The sequence below is a fragment of the Diceros bicornis genome, chromosome 17 (genome assembly GCF_020826845.1).
Source record: "Diceros bicornis minor isolate mBicDic1 chromosome 17, mDicBic1.mat.cur, whole genome shotgun sequence".
In the NCBI taxonomy this organism is placed as follows: domain Eukaryota; kingdom Metazoa; phylum Chordata; class Mammalia; order Perissodactyla; family Rhinocerotidae; genus Diceros; species Diceros bicornis.
The window spans coordinates 49,316,861-49,330,086 of record NC_080756.1 but is presented as its reverse complement, the minus strand read 5'-3'; the positions used below and the strand labels follow the sequence as shown (position 1 = coordinate 49,330,086).

Here is a 13,226-nt window from a genome sequence, read left to right as displayed (position 1 = left end):
TGATTCATTCAAGCGACTCTGTATTCATTTTATTCAGATCTAGAAATCTCATGGTGGATCCTGTGTGTACCTTTACTCTCACTGAATATCATAATCGCCAAGAACATGAATAAGAATAAAAAATTTAAGTTCACCTGTGTTCTACAACAGCAAGACTTCCCTAATTAAAGCCAGATGCAGAGAATCTTGAGTGATCTCTGTGGGCCTGAACAGGCTGAGGGTCAACCTTCAGTCGTCCATGTGAGCTCAAGGGTGTGTTTTCCTCATACATTTCAAACTTAAACAGAAATGATCTCTATAGCATCAAAAATTTTAGCTTAAGTGTCATACACATAGGTACACACACAAAAACTGTGACTGAAGGACTTGGCTCATAATAATGGCCAGAAATACCGACTTTCTTCACTTTTGGTTATATGATCACTCACCACACACACACATACACACACACACACATACACAAACAACACAAAGTTGGAGCAGAGAAACAGTCTCACCAGCAGTCTGAAAATCAAATGATGACAGAACATTTCTACTATCAGGACTGACTTCTTGGACACTGTTCCTTCAAAAACTACCCAAGTCACATTTTGTACCTTTGAGATGTGAGACATTAACAACTTCCTCTCTACGTCACCCTGCTGGGCGAAGTCCCAAAAAGAAATAAGGGATGCACTTGACTTGACTGGGTAAACTCTCACCTAGTCTATCAGGTGATGAGGTCCATCCAGGGTGGAGCTCAAAGGTTCCATTGTTCTGCTTCTCTTCATAAAGGAAGCCACCCGGCTTCTCCCAGCACAGAGTTGGGAGCACCTCCAGAGCTTCCTCCAAGATGCTGCTGGTCCTGCTCTCAGTGGCCTTGCTGGCCCTGAGCTCAGCCCGCAGCCCAAATTATGGTAAGAAACAAAAAGGGGAAGAGCGCTGTTGTGACTGTGCTTGGGGCTTGGGAGATCACGCTGCAGTGAGGAAGGGGCTACAAGGGGGAGGGACATGAGAAGAAAGAGGAGGCTGCAGAGTTCTTAAGACAGGATAAGGCCAGTCATGCCCTCATTACATGGCTAGGCTTTACACTTTATCTAATGTGCAGTTGGAACCCAGTAAACAATTTCGGCCAGGGGAATGACAAAGTGAGATTTACCTTTTCAGAAAAGTCTCTCTGACTGTGCTGTGAAGGATGCACTAGAGGATGGCGAGACTGGCAGAGGGGAAGGTCAGTCATGAAGACATTACGGTAATCAATGTGGATAGTGAATGAGGTGGCCTTGCTAGGGGATGCGGTGTAAATGAGGATAAACACACATCAGAGCTGTTTCAGAGACAGACGATAGGACAGATGATTCCTCTCTCTCTACATTAGAGATACAGAGATACCAGGGCCCAATGTGCTCATTTTTCTCACGCTCACATTTAATATGTCAGTGTGCTAGGGGCGACACATGGAAGATTGTAGCCAAATATTTACCCATGGTCACCCCTCTTGAGAAAGCATGTAAATATAAGTGAAGTGGATAGTGGAGAAAGAGGGCAGAAGTAAACGAAAATGTGAAATACCACAGGACTTACCTTAAATTTGCATTAGGGTTTGAGGGATCCTAGAGAGGATGGAGAGGGCCTTTTCTATTCTGAGTCTGTGGTTGGTTCTCAGCACAATAACAGCCAAGCCACCCCCTTCCATCTTCCTCCCTTTCCAACGGCACCACAGATCATGGCTGACAAGGGATGTACCAGATATACAGGTTGTGGTTGGAAGAGTTCCATTCCCTGTAGAACAGTTGTGAGCTCTGAAAGATTTGGGACTTATCGTTTCACTTCATCTTGTGCTTTTTCGTAGAAGACTCCTCTGAAGAATTTCTCACATTCGTATCAGGTAAATCGCAATTCATCCTCAATCAACTTTCTTTCCCTTTGTTCTCAGGAACTTTTCAGTTCTCCAGTGTCTTATGATCATCCTTTTCCTGTCAAGAATTCACTAATGTTAGTACCACTAGAGATATAGGCATGCTTCACTCAATCTTGATTCTGGGGACACTGAGCAGGGCCCCAACTTGCATAACAGAGATGTGTCTGGCAGGAGTGTGCCGCCTCTTCCCTCGGGTCATTGTGGGTTGAAGGTAACAGGCAAGGGCAGTAGTCCTAATTCTGACTCCTCCATCTGACAGAGAACCAACCTCTCAACTGTTTCATCTTCCCTAATGTTCCTCTCTATCCATCTATGGTTTAAGGAGAAATGCAAAGAAATAAGGCTCTGGGTCCCTTTTCTCTGTGTTTCTCCACTCAACTGTGCCCCTGTAGCTGATAAACATTTACCATTTAGTGAAGCCCATGTGGGCCATCACTTTGTGTTTCTCTCTCTCTCTTAGTATTTCTCTAAGGGAGTCTTGGAGCCTTATGTTCCCCATAGATCCCAAGCAGCGAAACTTAGAGGCATAGTTGGCAAGTAATGTCAGTGGCCTCAAACATAACTGGCAGCACCTCTGACACTAAGAATCCCTTTGCTTAACGTCTGTCCTTGGAGACATTGTCTGGGAATTGTGAGGTATCTAAGACCTGCTTTTTCATCAAAATTAAAGTCACATGTTAGTCTCAAGAGCAGAGAACTAGAATATCAAAGTCACTGGTATGCAGATTAAAAGGAGGATTGCATAAGGAAGCAGTGGGCAGGAGGGAGGTTGGAAGTTTTGAGGCACGTGCTAGGAGAAAGGAACTGTCGGAGAGGTCATCAGAGATCAAAATGACAGCAGGGTCTTCGATCGCTAAGTTCATCTATTCTTGTGCCATACCCTTGCAGATGAGGATAACTCAAGCCAGAGTCCAGAACAGAAGCCTCAGAGACCACGTCCAGGAGGAAGCCAACCTGCACTGCCTCCTGAGGATGTAAAGCTAGAGGCTGCTCCTCAGCAGGCGAAACCTGGAGCAGAAGACAATCAAAACGGTCCTCCCCCATCTCCTCCTGGAAGGCCACAGAGATCACCACCACCTCCAAGGGGAAGTCCACCAAGACCCCAGCCAGAGCAGGTCAAACGAGAGGCTGCTCCTCGGCAGGCACAACCCAGAGCAGAAGGCAATCAAAACGGTCCTCCCCCATCTCCTCCTGGAAGGCCACAGAGATCACCACCATCCCCAGGCGGAAGCCCACCAAGACCCCAGCCTGAGCAGGTCAAGCGAGAGGCTGCCCCTCAGCAGGAACAACCTGGAGCACAAGGCAATCAAAACGGTCCTCCCCCATCTCCTGCTGGAAGGCCTCAGAGATCACCACCACCCCCAGGCGGTAGCCCACCAAGACCCCAGCCACAGCAGGTCAAGCGAGAGGCTGACCCTCAGAAGGAACAACCCGGAGCACAAGGCAATCAAAACGGTCCTCCCCCATCTCCTCCTGGAAGGCCCCAGAGATCACCACCACCCCCAGAGGCTAGTCCACCGAGACCCCAGCCTGAGCAAGTCAAGCGAGAGGATGCTCCTCAGCAGGCACAACCTGGAGCAGAGGGCAATCAAAACAGTCCTCCCCCATCTCCTCCTGGAAGGCCCCAGAGATCACCACGACCCCCAGGGGTAGTCCACCAAGTCCTCCAGAAGGCCAGCCACCCCAGTAAGGTAGAATTTACTGACAGGTATGATTCAACTACACTCTCCATCAAAAGCCCTAACTCCTACAGTTCTCAAACTTTAGCGTGGTGGTGAATCAATTGGAAAGATGTTGAAATTGCAGAGTCCTACGTCCCATTTCTAAAGATTTCTATTCAGATATTCTAGAATAAGGTCCAGACCCTGTATTTTTAACCAGCTGTCCTGAGTAATTCTGCTTTTGATAAACACTGTCATAAGTTGCCTTTTTTCCAAGGATTTCCTGTCTTAAAATGGGCTGGTAATTGGGACGTAGTGTTCTCCCTTTGGGCCTCCCTCTGCTCCTCCTGAGGCTCACTAACTTCCCATCTCAGGTTTCCACCTGACCACTCTTTGCTCAGTCCTGCCTCACACCAGGCTCTTGGGTCCAGTTTCCCTGCTAAATGAGACTTAATTTTTTGCTTCTAAATGTTATCTAGTTTTTTAAATGTTTGCTTTCAAATTGACATATGATCAAGTTGAAAGAAAAAAACTAACAGAACAGAATCATGTGAAATTCGTTCGTAGAGACATATCTCCTCCCATCTCCCCACATCCCTCCCCAAAACCCACCACTCTTAACACTTTTGAGCACCTTCTTGGAAAAATTTATAGCTATGTAAACATAAAATAATCCTTTAATATCACAAATGATATCACACTTTATAGGCAGATTTAATAATGTTCCTCTCTAATAGCATTCTTAGATGTTCCATTTCAGTTCATTGAGATATATGACTCTATTTGGTCTTCTTTTGGCTCTGTTGTACCATTGTGTAATATTCCATTCTGTGGCTGTGACAAGATTCCTTTGACCCACCCCGCCAATGGATATTATGGCTGCTTGCAATTTTTTACAATTATAGAATATGCTGAAGCAACCATCTTTGTAAATATATCTTTGAACATTTTCAATAGGAACCAAAAGATAAACAACCTCAGGATAATCTTTTTCATTCATCTTGCAACCAGCTTTTTAGAGCACAGTATCTCTTAGCTGCATAAAAACAGGAAGCAAAAAGAAATTAGGAAGGAACAGGGAGAGGGAAAAGGGAGAGAGGGAGAGAGACGGGCTCTCATCCACTTCACTTCAGTAACACCAGCAAGGGATTAGAAACTACTTGGCATGTCCTGGCTTCTCTATTAACTTCTCTTTCCCTTTGTTTGTTTCAGAAAATGAATATGAAGATAGCAGTCCTTCAGAAAACCATGACATTGGAACAATGCAGTCTCTCTTCAATACACCAATAAAATAATCAACATCTAATATCTGAGTCCATCTCTCATTCTGGGTGTTTGTACCTCTGGAATTTGAGAATCATGAATACAGCACAGGAACATCAAGACCCCTTCTCCTTGATGCTTCCAGCAAGCTTCATCCTGGGCCACTTACCTCGGACACATTTTTGCTTTGTCCTTTGGTTGGGGATGGGAATAGATCTCTCCTCGTTCTCCCTGCTATTGCCTCCTCCTTCCCTGACACCTTCATTCACAAGCCAGCTGCCAAGAGATAGAACGAGTGTTCCTCCCTTCTCTGGATTCTATACCACTTATGCTATTTTCTGAGATTAGTTTTTGAACTTTTACTGATATGCTAGTAATTTTAAAGAAACAAGGAAAGTATAACAAATGTGAGTAAGTTTCATAGGCTGATAGAATTCTTTTTTTGTGTGTGTGAGGAAGATTGGCTCTGAGCTAACATCTGCCAATCCTCCTCTTTTTGCTGAGTAAAACTGGCCCTGGGCTAACATCCATGCCCATCTTCCTCCACTTTATATGGGATGCCAGCACAGCATGGCTTGACAAGCGGTGTGTCAGTGCACACCCGGGATCCGAACTGGTGAACCCCGGGCTGCCGAAGCAGAGCGCGTGCACTTAACCACTTGCACCACCGGGCCAGCCCCTGATAGAACTCTTAAACATTACAAAATCATTTATCCTGCTTGCTGGGGAAATGAAGTGATTCTAGGCCTCTTATCCTCCTAAACCACTATACCCCTTTCTCTTACTTTTATCCTTGCTCAATTCTCTCCTGACCTAGGTCGCCCACCATTCTTTCACAAAACCAGAGTGGATTTCATAAAGGAGGTAGTGTGATGTGTTTTAAAATAGAAGCAAGGAATTTGGAGCCCTTCAGACATGAGTTGAAGTCCTAGTTCTTTTTTTCTCTAGTTCTGGACTTTTAGTGTGCTACTTCCACTCTCAGAGTCTCAGTTTCCTCATCTATCAAATGAGGATAACAGTAATACCTACCCTAAGCGATGCAGAGTAACAAGATAAGGTACATAAAAACCTAGCAGAGATTGACCTCACCTCTTCCTAATAGTTATTTTAGGGAAAAACAGTAGACATGAAATCAATCGTAAGGAATTAAATGCTCCCAAAATAAAAATTCATAGATTGCTTTGTCAAAAGATCTAATTACAGTATTCTCTGAAAATATCTCTTCCAAATTTTAAAAAGAAAAGAAAAAAATTAAGAAGAGTTTGTCTATATATTTTTTAACATTTTCTGTCTCATCAGTCTATTTGTAAAACTCTTATTAGTTTTGATTTTTTTAAGTGAATATCTGCTTTCTGTTCTATATACTGGTGGACGTTTAATATTGAAGTGTAATTTACGACAATTTGAAATGCAAAGCCTTCTTAAACTTCTACCAGATCAGGAATGTGTTAGTTAATATAAAGAAGTATTGCCTACATAATGTCAAAGTTTGTCCACCACTCAAGTCAGAGAAATCCAGACTGAGAAAAAAAAAATCTAATCATAACAGATTCAATAGCTGGTTCTTAAGCTAAAACAAAAAGAGACAAACTTCTTATAATTCTAATCAAGAAGAAAAACAATGTAAACAGTGCAAACTTCAGAAATGAAGAGGATAAATTAACTAGAGATGCGTAGATTTTTAAAAAAATAAGATAACATTATGTAAAACCATTTTTTTAAATTTTTTTTTTGAGGAAGATTTGCCCTGAGCCAACGTCTGTTGCCAATCTTCTCCCTTTTTTCATTTTTTCTCCCCAAAGCCCCAGTAGATAGTTGTATGTCACAGTCACACATCCTTCTAGTTGCTCTATGTGGAATGCCACCTCAGCACAGCTTGACGAGCAGTGTGTAGGTCCGCGCCCAGGATCCAAACCAGCAAACCCTGGGCCACTGAAGTGGAGCATGCAAACTTAACCACTTCTCCACCGGGCCGGCCCCTATGTAAAATTATTTTGATATGAAAATTTCAGTGAAATCGACATTATTGTATAATATAAATTACCAAATTGGATTCAAGAAGTTTAGAAAAAGTTGAATAGAAAATAGCCATGAAAGAAATGGAAGAAGTTTATAGGAAACTGTCTCCAACATGTCACTATTACTTTCAACATCAATGCACACAGCAAATTTTAATATCTTTATATATCATTAAAGAACACACAGTTCGTACACTATTTAAATTTTTCTCAAATATAGAAAAGGTTAACAAGTTTTTTAATTTATTCTGTGAGGTTCACAAAACAAAGTATATAGACCTGCAAAGATATTTCTTGAGGAAAAATTCTCAAGAATATCTAAACAAGTCAACAACATGTTAAAAGAATAATATATCTGGTTGAAAGAGGATTTCAAGGATGGTTCAATATTAGACAATTGGCCTCACTCTACTGACGGCCTCAAAAATGTAGCTGAGAAGTTCAAAGAAATCAGAGAAGAGTGGTCTCACCTTAATCACCACCAAGCTGACTAACCTGTACTCAAGTCTAGCCGTATTCTCTACCTTCTCTCCTATTATTGTAGGTGAAGCCTCCTTGCTCCTATCTTTTACTTTCACACTGAATTCCATACCATATCTGCTAGTCAAGGGTTTTGCTTCTGCCATTATGTCCCTTTTATCCCCCTGCATCTTCAATTTCTGCTTCTCTATAAAATCAGTCCAATCAGCCTAAATCTGCTGTAATATCTCCAATTTTTGCAAGCCCTCCCTAGATCTATGGTTCTCCATATACCACGCTGTCTGCCATCTTTATTGCAAAATTTCTTGAAAAAACTGTCTAGATTATTGCCCTCCACTTTCTTATCTCCCATTTTCTCTTCCACACATTCCATAGAGGCTTTTGCACTCACTATTCCATTTTTTCAAGGCCATCGTGACCTCCATTCTACCCAATTTGATGGTCAATTCTCAGGCCTCATCTCACCTGACCTCTCAGCAATTTGACACCATTGATCACACTCGTCTTTCTGGAACACTTTATTAACAGCTCCAGGGACTTCATGTTCTCTCCTATGTTTTCTCCTACCTCTCCTTCTTCCTTCCTACAGCCACAAACTTATTCCTTCCTAACTCTTCTCTGCTTCAGTAAGTACCATCTACATTTACCTATTTGCTCAAGCCAACTAGGAGTCATCCTTGACTTCTCTCTCTTCCTCACACATCACGTCTGGTTGAACAGTAAAATTCTATTATTTTGAAATTCTACCTTCAAAATAAATTCCAAATACAGCCATTTCTCACCATTTTCATCACTACCAGCCCAGCTAAGCAAACATCATCTCTAGCTTACTCTGACAGCAATTCTACTCTTGCTCCATCAGTCGGTTCTCCACCCCAACCATTTTAAATAATATGACTCTTCCCTTCAAAATTTTCCAGTTAACTGCATTGCTTTTATTCCATCAGAATAAAATCAAAATTTGTTGTTAGGGCCAACACCCTGCACGATTGGATCCCTGCCTATCTCTGAACTTATTGACTTCTCTATGCTTAATTCTATACTCCATTCTAGATACACTGACCTTCTTAGTATTCTCCCAACGTAGCAAGCTTGTCCCTACCTTTATCAAGCATGCTTCCTCACTTTATTAAAATCCTCTCAAATGTCGTCACCTTGAAGCTTTCTTTGAATACACAAAAACTGTTAATCTTCTTATTTTTTTTCTCATTTTTCTTATTACTTTTTTTTTAAAGACTTTATTTTTTAGATCAGTTTTAGGTTTATACCAAAATTGAGAGGCAGGTACAGAGATTTCCCATGTACTCTTACCCCCACACATGCATAGCCTCTCCCACTATCAACATCACTCACCAGAGTGGTTCATTTGTTACAATTAGCGAACCCACATTGACACATCATAATCACCCAAAGTACAGTTTACCTTCGGGTTCGCTCTTGGTATTGTACATTCTATGGATTTGAACAAATAGGTAATGACATATGTACATCACTATACCATCATACAGAGTATTTTCACTGCCCTAAAAATCCTTTGTGCTCACCTATTCATCTCCTCTCTCCATCTTTACATCCCTGGAAACCACTGATCTTTTTATTATCTCCATAAATTTGCCTTTTCCAGAATGTCATATAGTTGGAATTATACAGTATGTAGCTCCTTCAGATTGACTTCTTTCACTTAGTGATATGCATTTAAGATTCTTCCATGTCTTTTCATGGCTTGAAAGCCCATTTCTTTTTAGCACTGAATAATATTCCATTGTCTGGATATACCACAGTTTATTTATCCATTCACCTACTGAAAGATATCTTGATTACTTCCAAGTTTTGGCAATTATGAATAAAACTTCCATAAACAACCATGTGCAGGTTATTTTGTGGACATAAGTTTTCAACTCCTTTGGGTAAATACCAAGCAGTGTGATTGCTGGATCATATGGTAAGAGCGTGTTTAGTTTTGTAAGAAACCACCCGTCTTCAAAGTGGTTGTACCATTTTGCTTTCCCATCTGCAATGAATGAGAGTTCCTGTTGCTCCACATCCTCACCAGCATTTGATGTTGTCAGTGTTCTGGATTTTGACCATTCCAATTGGTATATAGTGGTATCTCATTGTTGTTTTAATTTGCATTTTCCTGATGGTGTATGATATGGAGCATCTTTTCATATGCTTATGTATAAATTCTTTGGTGACATGTCTTTTAAGGTCTTTGACCCATCTTTTAATTGGATTGTGTGTTTTCTTATTATTGCATTTTAAGAGTTCTTTGTATATTTTGGATAATGGTCCTTTATCAGATGTGTCTTTTGCAAATATTTTCCCCCAGTCTGTGACTCATCTTCTAATTTTCTTGACATTTTGTAGAGCAGAGGTTTTTAATTTTAATGAAGTTCAGCTTAATTATTTCTACTGTTGGGGAGGAAAAATTTTTCCTTCTTCCCTTCTAGGTTCATTGGCTGGTCTAATTATTAAAGTGATATAAGACAGATTAACAGGAGAAAAACAAATTTAATTACATATGTACAGGAGCCCCACAAAGACAAAGACTCCAAAGCAGTCAAGCAATTGAGGCTTATATACCATCCTGAGCTAAGAAGAAAGGAGTAGGGGTCTGGGGCTTCAAAGAGGAGGAAAACAATTCATAGGAAGATGAGAAGAGCAAATGTTCAGTAAACAGATGTTTGCCATGCCATGCAGATAAGTCTCTTTGATGTAAAAAATTACCTCTTGTAATAGCTCTCTTCCTGGTATAGGACCCCTATCTAAATTATTTAAGGCAGTTAAGGGAGATGTAAAAAGCTTTGCCTGAGTTTGCTGGGTTCTAACTACCTTCAGCTCAAAACAATCCAAATGCCAAAGTAGCACATTTTGGGGTGACACATTCTGCTCCCCCTCACTTCCATGGATCATATCTTTAGCGTTACATCTAAAAAGGTATGCTTTTTTTTTTTTCAAATCCAGTTTTATTTATTTACTTTTCAATAAGTTTAAATCCTTGAAGGGTACAGCATCACACGGATTCTGTGTCCAACGGCCTTAGCAGGAAGGTTGCTTCAGAATTTGGCATGAACCATGCCATTGTTTCCATGAGCACAAGTTACCTTTCCCCAGATTACTCTGGTTTTGTTAGGTTTGCCACCAGGAGTCACTGTGTTGTTCTTTGCTTTGTACACGTAAGCACATCTCTTGCCCAGATAGAGTTCAGTTTCATCTTGAGCATAAACACCTTCAATTTTAAGAAAGGCTCTGTGCTCCCTCTGGTTCCAGAGACCCCACTCATAGCCAGCAAAAATGGCCTTCGACCACAGCCTTCCAGACATACTCGTCGTTTTAGAAGTTCTATCTCCGGCAGGCTTCCACAGCCTCCAAGATGGCAGAAAAAGAAAAGGTATGCTTTTTTTTAAATCAAAATAGTTATCATTGTGAGACAGCCAGCATCCAAGATCCCTACCTCTTAGTATTCAGACTCTCATGTAGGCTCCTACCACATTATATCAGGATTGGTCTGTGTGAACAATAAATATGGCAGCAATGGTGGTATGTCGCTCGTGAGATTGAATTATAAAAGAAGCTGTGGCTTCACCTTGTTCACTCTCTTTTGTTCTTCAATATTTCTCTCTCTCTCTCTCATCACTTCCTTTGGGAGAAACCAGGTGCCATGTCAAACAGCTCTATGGAGAGGCACCATCCTTTACAAGCAAGTCTGATGGAGCCTCCCTCATTTGATATCGTTGAGAGGGAAGGAGAAGGGAGCTTTCACCTCCAATCCCTCACTCCCCACTTGACCTCTGATAACAACTTCACCTCTCCAGCTTGTTTCTAACCTGGACAGAGGTAGGATGAACTACAGGAATGAGTCTGCTTCCTCCTAGTGAGCCCTGCAGTGAGGTGTCCAGCTCTAGGTGCTGAAGAATCCTTGACAGTGGCAATTTTTAAAATGAGAAGGTGTCTTTGCGTTTTGTTTATAGTTGTATCCTATAGTCACCAATGTCAACACTACTCTATATCTAAACTCACCTGTTAATTACACTTGCATTTCCTCCCTTGCAAAGTTTTTTGTTTTTCCTGGAGTTAATAATTATCTTTGTCTTCATTTATCTGGTTTTGTTTTTTTTGTTTTTTTGTGGGTTTTTTTTTTTTTTTTTTGGTGAGGAAGATTAGCCCTGAGCTAACATCTGTTGCCAATCCTCTTTTTTTTTTTTTCCTGAGGAAGATTGGCCCTGGGCTAACATCCATGACCATCTTCCTCTACTTTATGTGGGACACCACCAGCACATGGCTTGACAAGCGGTGCGTCAGTCCCCGCCTGGGATCCGGATCTGCGAACCCTGGGCCACTGAAGGAGAGCATGCGAACTTAACCGCTACGCCACCGGGCCAACGGTCTAGTTTTCTTTAAACATCTAAGTCTTCCTGTGACCTCCAACAGACCTGTAAAATCCCTCTCAATACAATTTTCCTCACCTTCAAACCTGTCAGATAATTTGCTTTTGTCCTGAAAATTCCCTTTTCTCCCTCTTAAGTAGGATAATGTACATGCTGAGTTAATGCTTTCCTCTTTCTTAGTTTTCCTCTTGTTTGGTGAAGCACATTCTACCATGTCTTTTTGCAAATGAGTGCATGAGAGGCAAAATATTTCAAGATCTTTCATGTCTCAGAATGACTTTAGTCTAGGCTTATGCTCAACTGATAACCTGACTGGATACAGGATTCTAGGTTGAAAATTATTTTTACTCAGAATTTTTATGACACTGTTCCACTGTTTTCTGACTTCCACTGCTGTTCCACTATCATTCTGATTCTTAATTTCTTGCATATGACTATTTTTCTCACTGAAATCTTCAGGATCATCTTTTTATCCCTAAAATTTAATTAGGTATACATTGATGTGGATCTTTTTTCCATTTATTGTGCTGGGCACTCAGGATTCCAAGAAAGGCCCCCGTCCTGGTCCCTGAAATTTAAAAGGAGCCCCACACAGACACCAAAACCAAAGACATTGTTTTTCCCTTTTACTGTCATTAGAAAATATTTTAAAAGTTCAGGAAGTCTGGGGCGCGCACCGACGCACCGCTTGTCCAGCCATGCTGAGGCCGCGTCCCACATACAGCAACTAGAAGTATGTGCAACTATGACATACAACTATCTACTGGGGCTTTGGGAAAAAAAGGAGGAGGACTGGCAATAGATGTTAGCTCAGAGCCAGTCTTCCTCAGCAAAAAGAGGAGGATTAGCATGGATGTTAGTTCAGGGCCAGTCTTCCTCACAAAAAAAAAAAAATTCAGGAAGTAAATAAAATAAGCAGGAATTATGGGAAAGGGGCTCAGGGTGACTGGGGCCCTCCAGGGCTGAAGATGCAGGATTGAGAATATGTACAGAGAATAAATTTGCCACTTCTGCCCTGGGGCACCAGAGAAAAAAATGACTACTTTTGCTTAAACTTAGCCACCTCAAATCAACCAAAATCACACCCAGGCGGGCAGGTTCTCCCACTCCCCATGTAACTGCACTCCCTGCCACTCCTATGCAGTGGTGTAGTGGGGAGGTACTTAGAACTTCCTGGAAATCCTAAATCAGAGGCATGAGGGAGGAAAACTTGCCTAGCAGGTTCCCGCAGGAGCTTCACCAGGTCAGTCCTGGGCCCAGACCAGCTTCCAATCTGCTATTCTAGCAAACAGCTTGCCCCTTGCCCCGTCTTAGCTCACAGGGTCATGGTTGGCATGGTTGGCGCAGGGAACACATGGCTCCTTTAGCCTCTGGGCTTGGCCAGAAGGGCAATCTCCAAGGAACAGGCTGCAGGACTTGGACAGAAACGGGACCTGAACCTTGGTTCTAGCTCGGTTATAACCTGCAAATATTTAGAGATACAGCACACAGACTTCTTTCCGTATTTCTGTTCTGG

At 41.8% G+C, this 13,226-nt stretch overlaps 1 protein-coding gene and 1 pseudogene across 1 annotated transcript; one reads left to right on the top strand and one right to left on the bottom strand.

Moving 5' to 3' along the window:
* The first annotated feature begins 832 nt into the window (after window positions 1-832).
* On the top strand, window positions 833-3,678 carry LOC131415573 (proline-rich protein HaeIII subfamily 1-like). The gene is made up of 2 exons (XM_058557406.1): window positions 833-896; window positions 2,789-3,678. The coding sequence occupies exons 1-2, from the start codon at window positions 833-835 to the stop codon at window positions 3,676-3,678; spliced, it is 954 nt and encodes a 317-aa protein (XP_058413389.1).
* Window positions 3,679-10,281: 6,603 nt separating this feature from the next.
* Window positions 10,282-10,691, bottom strand: LOC131416312 (large ribosomal subunit protein eL33-like; annotated as a pseudogene).
* Between the last annotated feature and the right edge of the window lie 2,535 nt (window positions 10,692-13,226).